The sequence below is a fragment of the Vidua chalybeata genome, chromosome 17 (assembly GCF_026979565.1).
Source record: "Vidua chalybeata isolate OUT-0048 chromosome 17, bVidCha1 merged haplotype, whole genome shotgun sequence".
Taxonomy (NCBI): Eukaryota; Metazoa; Chordata; class Aves; order Passeriformes; family Viduidae; genus Vidua; species Vidua chalybeata.
In genome coordinates, this window is record NC_071546.1 from 8819950 (window position 1) to 8840944 (window position 20995).

Here is a 20995-nt window from a genome sequence, read left to right on the forward strand (position 1 = left end):
AGCCACGTGGCCCAGAGGTTTTGTATTAAAATCTGGCACAAAGCTCCTGAGATCGATAGGGGTTGTCTCTGAGCAGCCTCAGAGAGTCAAAGTTGAATTTATTTCTTTCTCATTTGCGGGTATCAGTTACAAAGTGATTAGAGCAAAGCTATTAGCATTTTATGGCTCCTATAACTCCACGGGGAACTGGTGTTTTAAACTGATTTTGTACTTCTAAAAACTGGCTCTGCACTCCCCTGCTCACTTGTTGAACACAACCAGGCACCTCCAAAACCCATTGTGGTTGTACAAGAGCGGCAGCAATGATTTAATACCTCACTCCCCACTACTTTCTGCCTCTCTCCCATCCCCTCATCCCTTTCCTGGTGAAATTGTCACTTTGGGATGAAAACTATGGCAAAAGGTAAGGAAAATACTTTGAACACTGCAATATTGGAAATACTTGGGTCCTCTGGGTGAGAAACTTTCACACTGCCTTGGCTGGTGTGAGGACCCAAACTTTGACTTGCTAACCCCATTAAGTCTTAAATTCTGTGACACCTGGACTCAGAATTTTTCAGAGGGCATCCAAGAACAGAAATGCCACAAATCTCACACGTCCTGACTTCACCAGCTATGTTTTTCTTTCTTGATTTGAACAGGCTGCTGAACAATAACCAGATAAAACAAATCGTGAGAAGATCCTTTGAAGATCTGGAGAACCTGAAATACCTGTGAGTTGGTGGCTCACTAATTTCTTGACCTCTTCAAAATCTAACAACCCACTTTTAATGTTTGCCAGTCAAGGATGTACTGTGTGTGTTTGGAGTTCAGTGTCAGAGGTAGAAAACATTGCCCTTGAATCCAGGCTGCAAGTTCTGCTTTGGGATGAGGGTCATTGCTGTTTCCTGTGACTTTTTAGAACACAACTGCTGATCAGTTCACCTAATGCTGTTTCCTTTCTCTCCTTTTGAAAGCTACCTTTATAAAAATGAAATTCAGAGCATCCAGCAACATGCCTTCCACGGGCTCCGTTCCCTGGAGCAGCTGTAAGTACAGATGAGCCTTGTTTGCACGCTGTGCTCCCAGGCTTGGAGAGCAGCAGGCACTTAGCGAGGGGTAGGATGAAGCTTCTGCTCTTTTCTCATCCAGATTTGCCAGGCTACACTGGGTTAATTTGAAAACAGCTGTTCTGAGTATTAGTTTTGGTTAGTTAGTGCTGAGGTCTCTTCCTACCGGTGTTCCATATGTTTTCTCCTGCCCCCAAACCTCTGGAACGTAGGAAGAACCCAGCTGTGCTTCTGATGGCCTTTATTTCCAAGGATCTTATGAGGGAGGAGAGAGGGGTCTGCAGGAGGGCTGGGAGCAGAAGACTCTGCTGGGTTTGTGTCTGGGGATTCCTTGAGCAGAGAGTCAGATCTGGTCCTTCACTTCAATTGAGGGTGCTGGTTGAGTTTCTCTCGCATCCAAAGCTCTGCTGGGAATGGATGGATGAAGTGCAAGCTGGGAGCTGGGGCAGCCGAGTATTCCTGGGAGCTACCAGGATGGTGATGCTCCCATGCTGCAAAGCATCTGGAAATTGCAGTGGGGGAAGATGATGGATCCAAACAAACCCAGTAATGACCTTCCCTCAAGCTGTGTGGCACTCTGTGCTGAATCTGGGATGGAGGGAGCCTCGTGTGTTTTCCTGGCAGCTGGAGTCCATCACTCCAACAGTCCCCATTTGCTCCCCTTCTGTGTACAGCAAAGCTCTGCTGTTTATTCAAAGAAGTTTTGGTTTTTGACTCTTAGTGCACCACTCTCGAGGTGAGATGGGCAGACTGAGGTCTGACTCTTCTGAAGTACCTCCCTAAACTGGGATTGGATTTTTCTTATTGGTGGAGAGAGTGTGAGTTTGGATATTTGAATCATAGAAATGTGGAATGGTTTGGCTTGGAAGAGATCTTTGAGCTCATTTAATTCCAACCCCTGCCATGGGCAGGGACACCTTCCACTATCCCAGGCTGCTTCCAGGCCCATCCTACCTGGCCTTGGACACTTCCAGGGCTGGGGCAGACACAGCTTCTCTGGGCAGCCTGTGCCAGGGCCTCAACACCCTCACAGGGAACAATTCCTTCCTAATGATTTATTCTTCCTAAAGAATTGAAATATAGGAATTACTTGTATCACTGGAGAGCAGGGACCAAAGGTGAAACTGGTCTCATTCCTGAATTGTTCCCAGCCGCAGCATTTATAGGGCCAGAATGTAACCAAGGATTTTGCTGTAAAAGGAATGGGATCCAGCTTGTTCCCCAGGTTGACAGCACAAGAGGACAGAGCATAATAGGAAGATTGAGGCAATCCTAGCAATAGGTGTGCTACCAAGCTTGTGTACAATGTGGTTTTTCATCAGCCAACTCAGCAAGGATGCCTGGGAGAAAATTTAGGAAGCTGAAACTGGCTCTCAGCTGAGCTTGGAGAGCTGATGCTGCCCACAGGGATATTTCAGCATGAGCATTCCAGACTTGATGTCACGAATAAAAGAAAAAAAACAAAACCAACAAACCCACAAAACCAACAAACAACCCGCTGAAAGTCCCATCTGTTTTCAATCTCAGGAAGGCTTAACTCCAGAAGAAATAGCTTTGCTCAAATCCTGCCCTGTTTTCCTGTCCCCACGAGCCAGCTTTTCAAGAAAAAGTATAACCCGAGTGATGGACAGGATCAGATGCTTTTCTCAAGGTCCAGAGCAATCTCAGCAGGCATCTGCGAGTGATTAGAGCACGTCCCTGTGTTCCCCACTGTGACCCTCCAGTGCAGAATCTGAGTCACCCTCTCTGATACTGGACCATTTATCATGAATCCTTCCATTACAAATCAAACAGCCATGTGGAGGCTTAGGCAATTATTTCTCAATGCAGTCAGCTACAATAGCAGAATGAGTATTTGTAGATCTGTGATTAATCTGTGTCTGCTGTGAAATTTATGCCTGTGTAAAATAAAGGGGAACAGTTTAGGCAATTTGGGGACTGTAAAAAATCCATCTGAAGGTCAGGAATGTGTCAGTTGTGCTGGTGAATGTCACAGCTCATGGCAACAGGGAGGCTCAGGAATGGTGGTGATTCTGCAGGCACCGTGTTTCTTTTCTTGATGGCAAGGGGTGACCTGGGAAAGGCAGGAAGAGCCCTAGGCCTCTGGTCACACTTTGGATTTCAGTGGAACTAAAAATATTAGACTGTATTAGCAGAAAAGCCATGTTGGCTACTGTGTTTGCCTGTGGAAACTGGAGACACTAACATGGATTCTGGTTCTCAGCACCTGCCCTGAGATGAGGGGGCACTGGTGGGTAGATCTGGGAAGATCTAGTGTGTCTGAAATTGCAATCTGTGTGTGATTTCTGTGTCACAGGTACCTGCATTTCAACAACCTGGAAAGTCTGGAGCTGGAGACTTTTAGTGACCTGCCTAAACTTGAAAGGCTGTGAGTAAAGATGGGATATTTCTTGGGACTATGAGGGTGAGGAGAAGGGGAAAAAATCCTTTTATTTAGTGTAGCAGTTTCGGTAGCATGGAGTGTGGTCTCCAAAATGCAAAAAGAAACTTCTTTAAAGAAAGAGATTTTGCATAATTGCCGAGTAGGAGGGTGACTGAGGATGTGAAGGGAATTTCCCATTTTATGTTATGTTCAGGTTTCCATCTAAATAGGAGTAAATCTGCAAAAAGTCCTACAGCTGGTCAAGCCAAGTGAAATTTTACTTTGAGCATAAAGTCAGCAATGTTAGTCACTGTTGGGCAGAATGAGCTAAAAAAAAACGGGTGGAAAAGGGATAGAGTCAGAAGAAAGTCTAACAAGAAAAACACACATCCTTCTTGAAAGCAGTAAGGAAATGGAGACTCCTGCTCCCCAGAATTGCTTCTAGCAGTAATGGAGCCACCAGCAGAACAGTCCATGTGTGGTTCCCACTCAGTGGGGAAACCTGCAGACTTTTCTGGGCTGTGTGGAAATGTGCCTTATATCCATACATGCCAAAGAAATAAAATTGTGGGATCCCACACCCTTAGGAAAATTCAGACCTGGATCAGTACATGGCTGATCTCAGTCACTGTATTGGATCCAACAAAAATTCTGGATTTAAAATTTAAAGGAAGGTTTTTCAGCCTCCAGGCTGGGCAGCCAGGCTGGACTCTGGTGCACACATGTGTGTGCAGACATTTGCACTCGAGCTGTGCTGCTTTTGTGTTCTCTCCTGTTCCATCACCTACTAAAATTGCTACATCTCTTTTATCAATGGTCTCTTATGAGTTTTAGATGTAACCAACACAAATAAATTCCCCCACCATTATGGGAATGGGGAGTTAATTATCCCCTCTTGGTCTCCACTGAGATTGTGCATTTTAGCACAGTCAGGGTTTCTCCCTAAGAACTGGAGACTTTTATGTGTGTGCTAAGATTCTGGAAGTGAGAATTTCCCTCATTTTTGTTCAGAAATAAGCCCAGTTTGGGTGGCTGTTGTCTGAATTATATTTGCTCATGGATTTGGGCTACTAACTACGTGGAGTCTAAGGCAGGAGGCAGGAGTTGTCTAACACCAATGGCTGCCCTTGTGGAATTGTCACATCATCTTCACAGGGGAAGGAAAAGGTCCCTTCTAAACTGGAGCAGACCCAGACCCAGAAAACACAGGTTGGGTCCAATCTGAGGGGATTTTGTGCCCTTTCTCCTCCCTGTGCAGAGAAATTGGAAGGGTCCAGTTTAAACCTGTTCCATCACATCCTGAGTCACTCTTTCCAGCCCACACCCGCTCTCGGCTCTGGCAAATTATGTCACACCCACCAAGGGATGAAATCCCTCCTGCTCATGGAAACAAACATGGAATTTAAAAACTGAGCTCTGTTTTGATGAGTGACCATTGCATTTAAACTGAGTTGTGACCTGGGGTTTTATCATGCTCACAGTGCAAATACTGAATCATGCTTTGGCATGGCTTCTCCCACTGCAGATTCTTGCACAACAACAAGATTTCCAGGATTCATCCAGGGACATTCTCTCAACTGGAATCCCTCAAAAGGCTGTAAGTAAAAAAATATTGCCTGCAAAGAGGACTTGTTTATCTTCAATCAGATGGGCAGGACCTGAGGAAGAATGTGCCTGGTTGGAAAAGCTTTTAGTTGTTGCACTTCTAAGGTCGCTGCTAAGTTTATAAAACAGTTTTGATTGGACCTGAAAGCTTATTTAAGCAGTTAGAAGTTTCTTTATGCTAGTGTCTAATTATAATCAGCTTACAGCTTAATGATGCCACAGGAATGAACGTTCCTGGAAAGTCTTCACAACAGTTTGAACCCATAAAACCTCCTTGAAAAATGTAGAAAGTCCAGGTCACAGATATGACCTTGAACATGTCTGTAGATCAGTATCTAACATGCTTAGAAAAATCATAGTCATAAAAGAAAAGGCTTGTTTTCTAGATTGAAATTAGTCAAAGGAGTGCCAAGGGGCATGATTCCCTTTCCATGCAGGAATTCCCCAGGGTGCCATTCCCACATAACCTGTCTGTCTCTTAAGCTTACTTCTTTCTTGCTTTGCCTTTACGATCTCTGGAAATAAGTTCTATGATGTGTTTTGGAGGAAAAAAAATGCAAAAGGTAAAGAATTTTGGTGTTCTGCCATGATTTTCAAGTACAATAAAGTAGTGTATTTCTCACTGCTGCCCTCAGTGATTTCTGTAAGCAGGTAAAATGCTTCACTTCTCTTTAACAGGGAATATCTTGTGAAATGCTGTCTGTAGGTGCCAGAGAAAAAGATGGGATGTCTGTAAAATACTCGGTCATGGCCCCGTGTGAAATCTCACATTCTCAAATATGTGACCCTGAAAGTGTTAGAATTTTCTTCCTTTCTTTTTTATTTTTTTGTCCTTTTTTTTTTGTTTTGTTTTTTTGTTTGGGTTTTTTGTTTGTTTGTTTTTTGTTTGTTTTTTTTGGTTTTTTTTTGTTTTGGTTGGTTGGTTGGTTGGTTTTGGATGGCTGTGCTGGTTTTGAAAACCACGACAATTGCCCAGACCCATCAACTGTAAAACTGTCAGTGGGGAAGAAGGCACAAACTAATCCTCCTGTAGTCCTCATTTATCCTCATGGATAGCACTGCTCCTAGGAATGAGGTCAGTGCAGGGAAGAGGCTGGGGGCACTGGGAGGTCACTGGAACTCCATTTGCTGTGGTTCAGGCTTGTGTTGCAGTAATAAAAGTTCTTCCAGTTGTGCAGAAATGCTGCAAGCCCACACAGCTGGTTACAGGAAGGGTCTGATCCATCCACACATAAATAAATGGGGAGGGTTTTTTGGAGCTAAAAGAAAAAAGCTGCAACAGAGGCAGTTCTCACAGAATTCAGTAAAGGTTGAAATCTCCATCCCAGGGAAAAATCCAACATTTCAGTGTCTCAGGTAGTCCAAAACTGCATAATCCAGTTTGACTGAATCATTTCTATTTGAAACTGGAATGGTTGGTGGTAGCTTTTCAATTAAATCTTTCTAATTGGCTAAGCATCCCACTTAACCATCGTGGCAATGAGATATCTCAAATTTTCACCTGGGATAGAATCAAATGCAGGGCAAACCACCCAGGTGACCCTTCACTCCGGAGGGCTGTCTCCCCTGGAGGAGGCAGCACAGCAGCTGGAGGCTGGGCACTCAGCTGCCTTTTCCTGGCTGTTGCAGGCGGCTGGACTCCAACTCCCTGTTCTGTGACTGTGACCTGCTGTGGCTGGCAGAGCTGCTGAAGCAATATGCAGAGCAGGGCAGAATCCAGAGCGCTGCCACCTGCGAGGCTCCGCGCGAGCTGCACGGCCGCTCCATCGCCACCCTGACCGCCCAGGAGTTCAACTGTGGTGAGCGAGGTCACCCCCCTCCGTCGGCCACCCTCAGCCCCTGGAGCTGGGCTTTGCTCTGGGAATTGCTTCCTCCAGCCCCTTTCCTCCCTCTGCCCTCTGCTGGCATCCTGATTTCTCCCTCCTTCGCTGCTGAAATGGGAAAATCCCAGTGGGGCTGCAGGAGGAAGCTGATATTCCCAGGGGTGTTGGAGGCAGCTTTGTTTTGGCTGGTGGGTGTTGTCTTGGCTTTTTGCATAGAGTAGGGCTGCTAAAGGATCTGCTGCACCAGTGGCTAAACCAGGATCCAGAGGAAATACCCCACATTAGGCTGAACAGAAGGGGAACACTGGGAGAGCTGCAGTGGCAGGAAACAACTGGAAACGTGAGGGAGAGCATTGTGGATATGGAGCTGAATGCTGTGTTTGACTGTGGTGTAACTGATGGATTTTGTTAGGCTGTGATGCTTTAAATTTAGAATTTTAAATCAGGTTTTGTTCCGAAAAAATCTTAAAATTAGTTATTTCATACAGAAAAAGACAAATCTCTGATTTTTAAGTGGAGGTAAGACAAAACTCTGATTTTTAATTGGAGGTTGGCACAAACATTGGCTGTAGTTCCATGGTGCTTTGCTGCTGGTAGAGTCAGTTTGAGAAATTCCCACCTACATGGGCTGGCTTTTAGCTTCCCCCCTGGATATGGCAATCCAGATGTGCATGGCCCTGCTGTGAGCCAAATGTGTGAGCTCAGCTGGATTTTGAAGAGCTCTCCATTGAATTCAGTTTTCTCTTATGACTTCATTATTTAAAAAAAAAAAAAAAAAAAAAAAAGACCATTTCACAGATTAATATAGGGCACAGCCATGCAAAGATTTGAGTTGGCACAAACAGGTCTGTGACCTCAAGGGAAGGGGGGATAGGAAGGGCCTAGGGAAAGCAGCTGGGGACACATGGAGTGGCTGTGCCACACAGCAAGCTGTCCCCAACACACTCCCAGTGCCACAGTACAGCTGTTAGTGCAAATTTGTTCTGGTTTAGGCATGGAAACACAGTGGGGTGTCTGTCAAATTACCAGAGCACCTGGTGGGAAGATTTTGCTGGCATTTGGCGTTCACTCTGGTGGTGTGCCAGCTGGGAAGACAAATGATACAGAGTTCAGCACAGAGCTCTACCCATGCAGGTGGCTGATATTTGAGTCAGTCTGAAAGCTGCTGGTACCATTAACCCATGGCTTTGAGCAGCTGTGAGGCACAGGGTCAAATCTGCCCTGGGTCAGTGTTTTGTACCGTGGGGCTGTGCTGGGTTTGAGCTGTGCTGGGTTTGGGCTGTGCTGGATTTGCTTTTGGGGATTTTTTTCTGAGCCATTAACTTGTGGTCTGAGAAGTGAGGACACTGCCCTTCCATTGGAGGAGGTGACAGGTTCTCAGTTTTAGGAATAATCCAGCTGCTTTGACTGGAGTACTGGTGAACTTGCAGATTGTGAAATGGATAAGCTTTTTTAATCAAGCTCAAGCACTCCAGGGCTTGTCCATAAATTCTTCCCTATTTCAGCACATCCTTTCAATGTTTAACTTTCTTGGTGCTTGAATACATCTCAAAGTGAAGAACACAGTGAAAGGCTTGGCTGGATAGGAACAGGATGATGAATTAAGCCATAATGAATAAAATCCTGTTGGGAAGGCAGTGGTGTGGTTTGCAGGGAGCTGGCTCTGTGTTCAGGTGGAGCAGAAAGCTGCAGGCTGCCAAGGGCAGAAAAACAACCCAAGTGAGGATGCTACTGACTTCTTTGCTTCTTTGGGGGGAGACTGGGACCAGCTCCTTAATGAACCCCTGTACAGCCAGGACTGTGGGAACTGATCCACTGCCCAACTACTGGGAATAGGCACAGCAGCAATTCCCCAGGGCCTTTACAGGTGAATGATGCTATTCCTCTGTGATATTTGCAGGTGCTAGTGAGTTTTGGGGTGGCTCTGAGGGGATGCAGCTGTCCCTGGGGCTGTGCCTGGTGCCTGTTTCTTGGGGCATTGCAGGATGGGTGTTGTGTGCCCCACCATACCCCAGCGGGGCTGCAGGTAGTTTTGTGCTGCTTTGGACAGGCTTGTGTTCAAATGATCTTTTGCAGAGAGGCCACGAATAACCTCAGAACCTCAGGACGTCGATGTGCTCCTGGGAAACACAGTTTATTTCACCTGCAGGGCAGAAGGCAACCCAAAGCCTGCCATTATTTGGCTGCACAACAAGTAAGTCACATAGAAGAAGCCCTGGGGTGGGAAAGGCTTTCAAGCACTGAGCTCTTCAGTGCCTGCCTGTAATTACAAAAGTTGTTTCACACAACAGTAAAAACAAAAAACAAAAACAAAAACAAAAACAAAAAAACAAACAAAAAAAAAAAAAAAAAAAAAAAGAAAAAATAATTTTTTTTCATGGGTTATATTTACCTTCCTTTTAACAGCATTCTCTGGTGACCACGTAATCCAAGTGGTGTTTTCATCTGCATTTGAAATATTTCATCTGCATTTGTAATGGATTCCAAGGGCTTATAACTTTCCTATAAACATATTCTGCAGGCTGCAAGCAGTTGTCTTTTGATCAGGAAAAAAAATAAAATTAGAGTTCCATGTTGCTCTCAGCCACCATGCTTGCCATTTGGTAACTGCTGAAATGCTTCTCACTAAAGGCTGACTGTGCTAGGTATGAGGTTTCTTTCCAAAGGGAAAAATTGCTGTGCTCCAGTGAAGGACAGAATTTGCAAATTCGTGTATAGGTTATGTGCTAGATGCCAGAGTGTTCTGGGAAATGCTGCACAATAAAATATTCTGCACCCACTGTGGAAGTGAAGCTGCTTTGCTGCTTTATGAGCTTGTCTGGTGAAGCCTGAGCAGGGCTCGGTTATTAATAAAAAATGATCAATGTGTGCTTCTTCAGCAAGCCCCCCACCAGGCAGAGTTTCAGCCCAGAGCAAAAGTTTATGGCTGAGTTAAGTCCCTTTGGAAGGAAGGTTTTGTTAGGGAAATGCTGGCAGGCTCCCAAAGACAGCATTGTAAGAAGGATAATGATAATAAATGTTCAACAAACGAGTTATGGCTGGAGTGAGGAGACACCAGGGGAATTAAATAAATGCCCAGCAAGCAGATTAGATTGCATAGTGGGTTCAGCTTTTGTCCTAGGGGGAGAGGGGTCCCTTCTTCCCTTTCCATCATCTGCAGCCATCCAAGATTCCTAAGTGCTGCGACAAATGGGATGCAGCACTGGGACCTTCTGCCACGGGCTGGGATCCAGGAGTCACAGGTCATTGCAGAGAGAAGGAAGATGTTTCACAGCTCTCAGGCTGGGTTGGAGTCCAAGCTGTGTTGGGGTCCCATGGTGACTTCTCAGAGCTTTTTGCTCCTCTCAGGCCTTTGAGCCTCGAGTTTGAATAGCAATGGCTGCACACAAGAACAATATTAATTCATTGTTAAATTTGCACATAGTGAGTAAGGAGAACAGGCTTTCCGGGCCAGGACGCCCTGACAATGGCAGTGATGCTGTGACATGGGAACAGGGTGCTCTCCTGATGAGCTGCAAATGTCCTCTGTAATCAGTGGGGAGAGAAAAAGCAGCTCACCCAGGGAGCAAATCAGAGCTGGAGCTGCAGTTCAGCGCTGTGAATCAGAACTCTTGCTGCAAATTTCATGAAGTCTCAGAATAGCTCCAAGAAACACCAACTTACTGCAATGCAAAGCCCCCAGATCCCCCCAGGGGGGGACCACCAGTCTTTATTCCCTTGAGATTTTGCCTGTTTGTGGCTGTTTTTTCAGCAATAAGATTGACATGAAAGATGACAACCGCCTGAACCTGTTGCAAGATGGTACCTTGATGATCCAGAACACCAAGGAGTCGGACAAAGGCGTCTACCAGTGCATGGCCAAGAACGTTGCTGGGGAGGTCAAGACACAGGAAGTCGTGCTGCGCTATTTTGGCACCCCATGTAACTGAGCTTTGTGCACCACTTTACAACCTGGGGGGTTGGGGATGGGAATGGAGCTAAATCAGAGTCAGTCCCAGCTTTGTATGTGCCAGGATGTTCTTGGTGACCTGGGGGAGAGAGTGACGACAGCCAAGCGAGGCCTGAGCTTCAGGGGCTCCCACTGGAGTGGGAAGAGGGGTACTTAGAGAGTGACGGTAATTTGGGATTGGGGAGAGAGTTTGAAGTTCGGGATGAATTCTGCAGCACCAGGGTGAAGGGGACATGGGCATGGGGATGCTCCAGCACTGGGTGAATGGGTGTGAGGAGGTGGTAGGAAGATGCTGGGAGCATTGCTCACAGCGAGGATTTGGATGTCAGGGAAGAACCAGAGTGGATTGCTGAACTGCACTCCCCAGAGTGGGAGTCCAAGCAACTTCTGTCCATCAGTGAGCAGGCAGCAGAGGTGGTTCCTAAAGCTCTCCTTTCCTTCCAGCCAAACCCACTTTTGTGATCCAGCCACAGAACACCGAAGTACTGGTTGGGGAAAGTGTCACCCTGGAGTGTGGGGTCTCTGGGCACCCCCACCCTCGCATCAGCTGGACCCTTGGCACGGGCTCTCCTCTGCCACAGGATTCCCGTTTCACCATCACCAGCTCTGGAGGACTCTTCATTCAGAACGTCACCTTCTCGGACCAGGGGCAGTACAACTGCAATGCCAGCAACTCCGAGGGATCCATCCAGGCCACAGCAAGGATCATAGTGCAAGGTGAGGGCTCCCAGATGATCCTGTGAGGGTTCTGGGACATTTCTGGCACACAGCGTTTGGTCAGTGGGCTGTATTTGGGTCTTGTGACTGGTTCTGCTCCCTGAGTTTGCTGCCTGAGTGTTTCCTGCTGCCCAGTCATTGCTTTCCCTTCCAGATTCTCCCAGGTTTCTTGTCATTCCCACGGATCAGACAGTAACTGAGGGACAAAGTGTGGATTTCCCCTGCTCTGCTGAGGGTCACCCTCCCCCAGTGATTACCTGGACAAGAGCAGGTACTGCCTCACTTGACTTGTGGCTTCTCTCTCCCATGCCATCATCCACGGGGTGTGGGTGGGAACAGCTGAGCTGCTGGTCCAGGGTGGTGGCTTGCAGTGGTGGCAAGGACAAATTGTGACCTGCACAGACCCAGTCCCACTAGGAGGTGTGTTGTACGTCACCAAGGATGGTGTTAAGCACTGAGGAAGGAGCATCTTGGGTCTCTGTCACAAGGAAAGAGCGTGATGGCTTTCATCAGCATGAAACCCATGGAAAGCCCTTACACTTCTTCCTGCAGTGGTTTCCCACCTCCTCTGAAAAGGCAAGGTCTGGACACTCCCAGTCAGTGGATATCAATCACAGAATTGTTTGAGTGGGAAAAGACCTCTAAGATCATGAATTCCAGCCTTTAACCCAGTTCTGCCACATTCACCACTAAACTGTGTCCCTAAATGCCAAATCTACACTTTTTTTTTTTTGACACTTCTGGGGATTATTCCACCTCTTCCTTTTGCAGTACCACCATGTGCCAGCTCTGTGTCATTGTCCTTGATTTGCTGCCCTTGTGGAGCACGTTGCAGAAGGGCACCTTTCACTGGCACACCTCAGAGTTTTCTCATAGCTTAGGAAAAAAAGATTTTGGGACAACAGGTGGTGGTGAACTTTTAAAGTCTCAAATAATTGTTAATGCTGGCTCCACTGAACTGATCTCATCCAACACTTTCTGGGACAGAAGCCAATAATGCTTGGCCCAGAGGTCCTCCAAATTTTCCTTATGCTTCACAAGCCATAATTAATGGTTTAGGGCTGTGGAGAGTTTGTGGGTATTGTGTTCCAGCTTCCACAGCAAAGGCCCTGACATGGAGTTAAGAAGGACAAGCTGAAATTCTGCTCTTCCAGCATGTTCTCCATCTCCTTTAACCTGTTTTCCTCCACTTCCCAGAAAACATACCTTAGGCACGTGGAAAGGAGCACAGTGACAAGAAGTGAGGTTCATAACTGCTTTGTGACCAGCTTTGCACTCAGCACTCCATAAATAAAAAAACAACGAAGTTTTACACATGCTGAAAGCAAGATGAGGGGAGCATTGAGAAGAGCATTTCTCATCTCAAAGCCACTTTGAGAGTGTAGGGGCTTTTGGATTTGGGATGAATAAGCAGAGGATGAATAAATGGAGGAAAATGGAGTATATAAAAAAAAAGTTGCTAGCCTGACAAATTTTGATAATTTTATTTGGGTTTATTAAAGTGTTTTAGTTCTCAGTTTTTGTCCTGAAAGAGAGAAAATATTGAAACAACTGCTTCCAAACCAAAAAATAAGACCGACAGATTTAGAAAGACAATGCCAGATGTTCCCATTTATTTGATGAAACAGAGAGTTTGGATAATTAAAGAGTGATTTGCTATCCATCAAGGGTCAAAAAATCTGCAGGTTGCACTCAGAAAATACTTAGGAGGAAAGAAAAAGGGTTCCAGCTCTTCCCAGCTGATCAGACAAGACAACTCAGTGTGTAAAGGTGGTATTTCAGGGCAATTGATGCTGGGAAGGAAATGAAATGTGTGACTATCACACAGGCCCCTCCAGTGATGGTGATGCCTTCAAAATCTAAAAACAACACAAAACACTTTTGAGACAATATTAATATAGGAAGTCATATAAAAGCAGGTCTTTAACTGGAGGCATCCAGGTGAAAATATGGCAAATTGCACACTGAAATGTACTGAAAATGCACACGTGTCAAAGCACATGTGACATAGGGCAAGTAGTGTGTTATAAGTTCAGCAAATTCACATAATTGACAAGAATCCCCAGTTAGAAACACAGGCAGTGAAGTCATTCCCCCTCTTGGTTCAACCCCTTCTGAAGCCTCCCTCGTTTCTAGTTTTTATGTCTAATACATGAGAAATGTCTTGGGAAGGTGTCTTGTCCTTGATTCCCATAAGAAGCAAGATCAGAACCGGCCCTCAGGGAATTTGTTTGTCTAATAGGAAAAGCGCCAGAGTTAGGAACCTTTATAACCATCCAACACCAGCCTCCAGAGCCACGAGCAGATACGAAGAGCACACAAAAGCAAAAACCATTTTGGCATCAGTGGGATGAGGGAATTAACGAGCTGCTTGCTCACCCAGGTGGGCCCTTGCCGAGTGACCGGCGGCACAGCGTGCTGGCCACGGGCACGCTGCGGGTGGGGCGGGTGGCCCTGCACGACCACGGGCAGTACGAGTGCCACGCCATCAGCGCCATCGGCGTCAGGACCCTCCCGGTGCAGCTCTCGGTGACGCCGCGAGGTGAGCTGGGCTGGCAGAGGGGCGGTGACCTGTCGGAGTCCAGGACATCCCTCTGGCTGCCCTGGCTGTCTCGAGACCCTGACAAGGGTCTAGGAGACTCTGGCATGAAGTCAAAAGCATCTGTGGCTTTGATTTTAGCCTGTGGAAAGGGCTGTCAATTTTGTATGAGTCACAAGGGTTTTAGTAGTGTGATACTTGAACTAACACAGGGTGGAAAAGTAGAATTTTGGGATTTTTCGAATGGGGTTCAAGGGGGTACAGATGGAGGAATTTGGGTGTGTCCTAGCCTTCTCCTTTCTTCTTGTCCTCCATGCCTTGGAGGAACTTTTCTATTGGTGGAACTTTTCTATTGGTTATTTCTATTTCTATGGTGGAACTTTTCTATTGGTTTAAGGTAGAGATTCGCTGTCTAACATAGATGATAGGAATTGGTGAAGGAATTGTAAACATAGACACGGAGTTTTGAGTATATAATGTGGGAGCCACCCAGGGCTCGGGGCAGACAGCCAGGGTGGACTTGCTAGCCAGAGCTCGGCAGGTCAGAGAAAGCATGTTTAGATAAGAAGAAATAAACAACCTTGAAAGCGCAATCGGAAGCGTTCCAGGCCCGTTCATTTGGCTGCGTTCGGGCTAAGGAGGCAAAGACTCTCTACGATCTCTCTTGGGGTCACCCTGACCTTAGGAACCCCGAGAGAGAAATCCACAGTGTTCATTTGGTTTTGTGGTCAATAACCATCTGAGCAGTCAGGGGGCTGCCCCCTCTCCTATGGGGTGGGATTTTGCTCTTCTCTGGGAGCAGGCACCCGGCCATGAGGGCTCCATCAGCTGGTGGGAAATGTGGGAGAGGTTTCCCGAGAGCCAAGGTTTGTAAATTGGAATAAGCTGCTGCAGTTTGGGAGTTGTCATCGAGAAAACTGCTTTGGTAAAGGGAAATTGGATAATTTTTCTTTAAAAACTGGATAATTTGCAAAAAAAGTATATGAATTAAATTCTTACTAATATATATAAAATTTGAATTATTATAATATATTATTCTAATTATTATATATATTATTCTAATTATATATAATTCAAATTATAATTATTCTTACTAATATATATATTATATATATAGTATATATATATAATTCTTACAAATATAAATATATATATATATATATATTTCAATTTTAAAATTTTGTGTTTCCTATGGAATTAATTGCAAAATTCTTTTCCAAACAAAACATTCTGTAAAACATAATGCTTCCTTCTAGCAAACATTTAACTCTGGCTCTTGATACATTTGTCTTACAAATTCCCTACCAGGTCATAAGTTCAATCTAAATTTAGGTTTCCTAAAATCAAGACTCTGTAAAACACAAGTCACACAGGGATGCTTTTGCTTAATTAAAGCTTTTTTTTTTCCCTTAATTTTTTTTAATGCTCTTTCTTAATTTTCTTTTTTTTCCTTACAAATTATTCTTCTAAATAAGCAAACTTCCTTTCTTGTTCACTAACAGGGCAGGGTTTTACTAATGGCAGACTGGAGGGAAGGAAAACATTCTAGATGCATGAAATTAGTGAAGCTTCAAGCATAGAATTCACAGAATATTTTAAAACGAGCAAGATCAATATAATTACTTAATCTAGCCTGACTAATATTTCAAGAGAGCCTCATCTGATAGTTCCTGAAGCAAGTCATGATCCCTGTTTCAGCTGGAGCATCTTTTCTAGAAAGCCTTTGAATTAAGGATTTTAAATGGTGCAGCACATTCCTGTGTAATTGCCCCAAGTAGAGATGCAGAGAAGCAGAAAATAATGAACATAAATTACATAAATTTATGAACAGAGAGCTTGGTAGAGAGACAGAGAGCACAGGGTGAGCTGCTGCTGCCCCTGTGCGGATTCCTTGCAAGAGCAGCAGCTCTGCTTTCCCCATGCTGAGATGTTTTTTCACACACAGATTTCTCTATTTTCCTTGATGTATTTTTCACCCCAGTGACTTTTCCCCCTGTTTTGCACAGTGATCCCGGTGTTCCTTCATCCCCCCCAAGACCTGGTGGCAGAGACAGGCCAGGATGTTTCCATTTCCTGCGCTGCCCAGGGAGACCCTCGGCCCACCATCACCTGGGTCAAGGTACGTGGTGATTTCACATCACTGGGGAGAGGGACAGCTCCTCTGGGGGAGAATTAACCAGCTCTCTCCTTCAACACCTCTCCCAGTTTCATCAGTTTTGCGATACATGTGGATAAAGACCAACATTCCCACTGATCTGGGGTTTTTTAAGAGAACATTGCAGTTTCTCAGGCTCAAAGCCTTGCAGCAAGTTCTTCCTTCCAAAGGAGTCACTTGAAGCCAGTGACATCCCAGGACGTTATAAATACTTGATTAACCATCCCTGGAAAAAAAAAAACAAAAAAAAACAAAAAAAACAAAAAAACAACACTCTGAAAATTGATTTTTTTTCTAAGTAGTTTTTTCCTTATATCCAGGATTCCTGCTGATGGTATTGGATGATGCTTGTTGGCTCCAGCTTTGATGGGGCAAAGCCATGACCCCTCAAAATCACATGGCAGCCTGGCTGCCCTTTCCAAGAATTCCTTAGATTAAATTCTTCTGACTTTTTTCCTGCTATTCTGTAGTACAACACTTGGGACTTTCCTTGTTACCTGCCCTGCCTTTGAGCACAGTCAGGCACAGAAAATGCTTGACCCACACTTACCCCACAAAAGTCAGGTGGGAGGTGAAACAGCTTTCTTTCTTTGCATCTTTCTGTGGGCTCAACCATCAGTGGGAGCAGAAGGAAAGGGCCTGAGAGGTCAGGCAGGGCAGCAGAAAGATGTTAAGAAGCAGGAGAATTAAAAAAGTAAAATCTAAAATCACATCTGGCACGAGCCAGGCTGAGAGGTCAGGTTTGAGTGATGCAGTCAGAGCCAGCAAAAGCTGGGATCTGCAGATCAAGGCCAGCAAAAACCCACCAGTTTCATGTTGTCCTAAAACTGAAAACATTGCAGTTTAATTCTGTGCCATGAAACCTCTGTGGGGCATCAGGGCCTGGGACTTGTTCCAGTCAGCCTGTCTGGGTGGGGTGTCCTGTGGGCTGTCCTCTGGGGACAACCTGGGCTGGGCCAGGGGAAGGAGCTGAGCAGGGACCTCCTCACTGTGGGTCCCATCAGGAACAGGTGTCCTTGGACTTCCCTCTGGTTTCTCTGGAAGAGCAATGCTAACATCTGGTGGCCACATTTGTTCATCACATCCATCCCCGGGTTTGCTGAGCAGGCTGAAGGCTGGGCTGGTGGGAAGCTTTCCATGCTCTGACACAGCTTCTGTCTTTTGATGGTGCAACAGGAGGGCATCCAGATCACAGAGAGTGGCAAGTTCCACATCAGCCAGGACGGGACCCTCTCCATTCAGGACCTGGGTGTGGCTGACCAGGGCAGATACGAGTGCATAGCAAGGAACCCCTTTGGCTTCACCTCGAGTGCCATGCAGCTCACCATCACCGGTACCGTATCTCCCCCCGAGCCTTCTCTGCCTCCCGTGTAAGGGCGTGCTGTGCTCTGTTGACAGCTACACTTTGAGCAGATAATTATGTAAGAAATTATTTCTTCAGCTTCTTTGCAGACAGGTCCTTTGGATTGGATCACCTCGTTGTGAAAGCCCACGCACCTCCCAGCTGCCCCTCGCTGTTTGCTCAGCTGAGCTGCAGTTGCTCCCTGCAAAGCCAGAGGTGTTGTCTTAAACATCCTCCTGCAAGGCCAGCTGTCAGTGTCCATGTAGTTATTGCCTTTGCTGGGAGGGAGAAACTTATTAAAATGTGCCAATGTGCTCACAAATCATCATCTGACCAAAACCTCGCACGCCGGGGAAGGGAGGAGCAGAACAACATTGTCACTGCAAATACAGGGGTTTAAATGTCTGCTCAGTCATAGAGTCCTACACTCACAGAATCAGCAAGGCTGGAAAAGACCTTCAAGGTCATCAAGACCAGCCTTAGACCGTGCACCACTCTTGGGAATGGGAACTAGGCCTGGTTTTCAATCTCCTGCTCTGTGCGTTAGGGAAGCTGTAATGAACAAGGCAGAGTAGCTCTCCTCTGCTGGTCAAACCAGAGGTCAGGAGTGGAAATTGTACTTCTTAGAGGGTAAGAAAACTGGCAAAGGAAAAAAGAAATCAAAGGCAAGCAAAAACGTTTAAAATATAAATGAAGAGCTGTTCCAGCAATAGCCACAATGGATAGTGAGTGGCTTATTAGATGAATTTAGATACATTTTCCATACAGGGGCTGTAAGCAAGGAGCTGAAAATGGTCAGAAATGTCTTTGTTGTTTGAAATAATTCCTGAGATAATTTCTGTGGTTTATTCTTGATTGGTGCCTCATTCACCAGCTGGCTGTCGCATACACCAGTAGCCAGCTGGGAACTGGTTTGTTCAGCTGTGACAAAGGCCTTGGCTTAAAAATGCATCCTGTAATAATTTTAAAGAAGTGATGTCTTTACTTCTGAAGGTATTCCAACAACAACTTCAGTATTTTTATCTAAAATGATGTAGCAAATGTGTTAACACTAAGTTTGAACTACTATTATAATAAAGATCTATTAAATACTACCAATAATTAATAAGTAAAGCGTTTCACAAACAGAAAATTAATATATGAGCAATATATTTAATTTCATTAATTTGAGAAGTACCTTTGTGGGAAGCAAATATATTCTTTTGGATTAACTCACTTTGATTTTTACATTTTCTTTTTGCAGTTTAACCACTACCCAAAACAGACTTTTTTTTTTTTTTGCAAAGCTGTATGGGAAAAAACTCTCAATATGTGCCCACAGACATCTCCTGAAAAAAGTCACCTCCTTTTTCAGGCAGTTCCCATTCTTCAGAATATCTGTCCTGAAAAATAAATCCACGGTGTTTATATTACAAGCGGAAACGCGGTTTGTTCTGCAGCAAGGTCACTGGAGCTGGTGCACAGATTTTCATGAGCTGGGAGGCCAATTAATATCGAAGCAAACTGAGGGTGTTTTGTTGTTTCTCTGTGCTTTGGGCAGCCACGGACGTGGGCCGGAGCGGGGACACGTTTGTGGCCACGTCGCTGCGCGAGGCCATCAGCAGCGTGGACCACGCCATCAACTCTACACGTACCGAGCTCTTCAGCAAGTAAGTGTGGGAAGGGCCTCGAGCTGGGGCCTGAAGCAGAAAAATGATAAAACCCCACAAGAATTGAAGCTTTCTCAAAGCTCATTTTATCACTGGCAGCCCGCAAAGGAAAGCTGTGGGATTTTTTCGAGTGCTGGGGGTTGAAGCTGCACCATGTAGGATGTGATAGAGCTTCCCAACAGATTTGGGATTCTGGAAAAATGAGATACGTGAGCATCATCTCTGATGTCACTTCTATCTGCTTTTTGTCAGCTGGAGTTGGTTGTGAAGATAGGGAATAAAAAAGGAAAATAATCAAAGTAGTCATTTTATGAATGCAACTGACTTTGTGGAGGGTGTACAGAAATAATAATATAAAAATTCCAACCATTTCCTCAATAACAAATAAATTCTCGAGTGAATATGATTCAATCCTTTTCTACCCCAATATATGTTTTTATTGGAAGGATGGATAGTTTGTATTAAGCCAGAAACCCTCTGGGTTTCAGCTGTTGAAAAGTGAAAAAATAAATTGCTATCACAGAAAAAAACCCAGAGAAACTGAGGGAATTAAATATGTGCATTTTCCTGGGGAAAAATATCCTTTCTTTAATCATCTGCAATGTGCAGGCAAGCCACGTTGCTCTTATGCACTAAACTGGGGGCCAAGCACTAGGCCAGCTTAGGGCCTGACTCTTGCTGCTTGTAGGGTCTCACTGCCCTGAGCAGAGTTGATTAATTTTAATGATCCTGCATCACTTTTGATTCCTGAAATAGGCGCCCCAAGACTCCCAATGACCTCCTGGCTCTGTTCCGCTACCCGAGGGACCCCTACACCATCGAGACAGCCAGGGCAGGGGAGATCTTTGAAAGGACCCTGCAGCTGATACAGGAACACGTGCAGCAAGGGCTGATTGTGGACATGAATGTCACAGGTAGGGGAGACTTAATTTCCCTTCTTAATTTTGTGCACAGGATGAAATGAAAACAATGATGTGTAGACATCCAGGAAGTTTAAAATGTGCAGTGGTGTATCAAAAATCCAGATAAACGTTTGGTATATCAAGAATTGTGTTGTCTGGGTAGCAATTCTTTCTATATCTCATGTTTTTTTTTTAACACCTGAAGGGCTGGTCTTATCTTCACTGAACCAATTTGATACCGGAAAATGTTTTAATTCCCTGTTTTGGTAAAGGTTTTTTAGATGGCTATAAAAGCCCCATTCCTTAAAAAAATATTAGCCATCTAACTGATGAAGGAGTATCCTTGTGGGTCTGAGGTTCAGACCCTCAACAGCATGGTCTGAGATGTTTCCTGCCCTCCAAACGGCAACGAGAACAATGCTGTGAACTCCGAGGTATTTGGGTGCTGCTACAGAGGAAGTGGGATATCCCTTTTCTGTCTCTGCTGCTTTGACCTCTTAGCTACAAACTCAGGTAAGTCCCAGCAACTCAGGTTCCTTCTATTGAGGTAAGATAGCAAACAACAAAGCAATGTAACACCAGAAATACCTAATGAGGTTCAGTCATGCAGCAGCTGGACCCCAAAACTTCCTACCTGGCGCTTCCTTGATATACAACGAACATTCCTGTACACTGTGTGCTTCTACCTATATGTGTGATTCATCATGTAGCAGGCATGTATGTTTGGGGCCTGTAAATATTTTTTCCTGCCTGGATGTATTCCAGGGTGCAAGGAATGTCTCTCCAGGCGGCAGGTCTGGTCTGGGCTGGTTGGACTGCCAGCCTCTCCTCCTCATTGCCCTGTCAGCATCCACACAATGCAGCATCATTCAGCGCTTTCAC

The 20995-nt window shown here is 45.3% G+C and overlaps 1 protein-coding gene across 1 annotated transcript in view; it reads left to right on the top strand.

Annotated features, from left to right (window-relative positions):
- LOC128796673 (peroxidasin homolog) overlaps positions 1-20995 on the top strand; it is a 44828-nt gene that overhangs the window by 16321 nt on the left and 7512 nt on the right. The window contains exons 3-16 of the mRNA XM_053958571.1: positions 642-713; positions 957-1028; positions 3367-3438; positions 4958-5029; positions 6667-6836; positions 8937-9054; positions 10612-10781; positions 11254-11526; positions 11681-11797; positions 13910-14068; positions 16072-16184; positions 17397-17553; positions 19103-19211; positions 19968-20125. Of these exons, the coding sequence (XP_053814546.1) occupies positions 642-713; positions 957-1028; positions 3367-3438; positions 4958-5029; positions 6667-6836; positions 8937-9054; positions 10612-10781; positions 11254-11526; positions 11681-11797; positions 13910-14068; positions 16072-16184; positions 17397-17553; positions 19103-19211; positions 19968-20125 (1832 nt within the window). The remainder of the gene's footprint in view (positions 1-641; positions 714-956; positions 1029-3366; positions 3439-4957; positions 5030-6666; positions 6837-8936; positions 9055-10611; positions 10782-11253; positions 11527-11680; positions 11798-13909; positions 14069-16071; positions 16185-17396; positions 17554-19102; positions 19212-19967; positions 20126-20995) is intronic.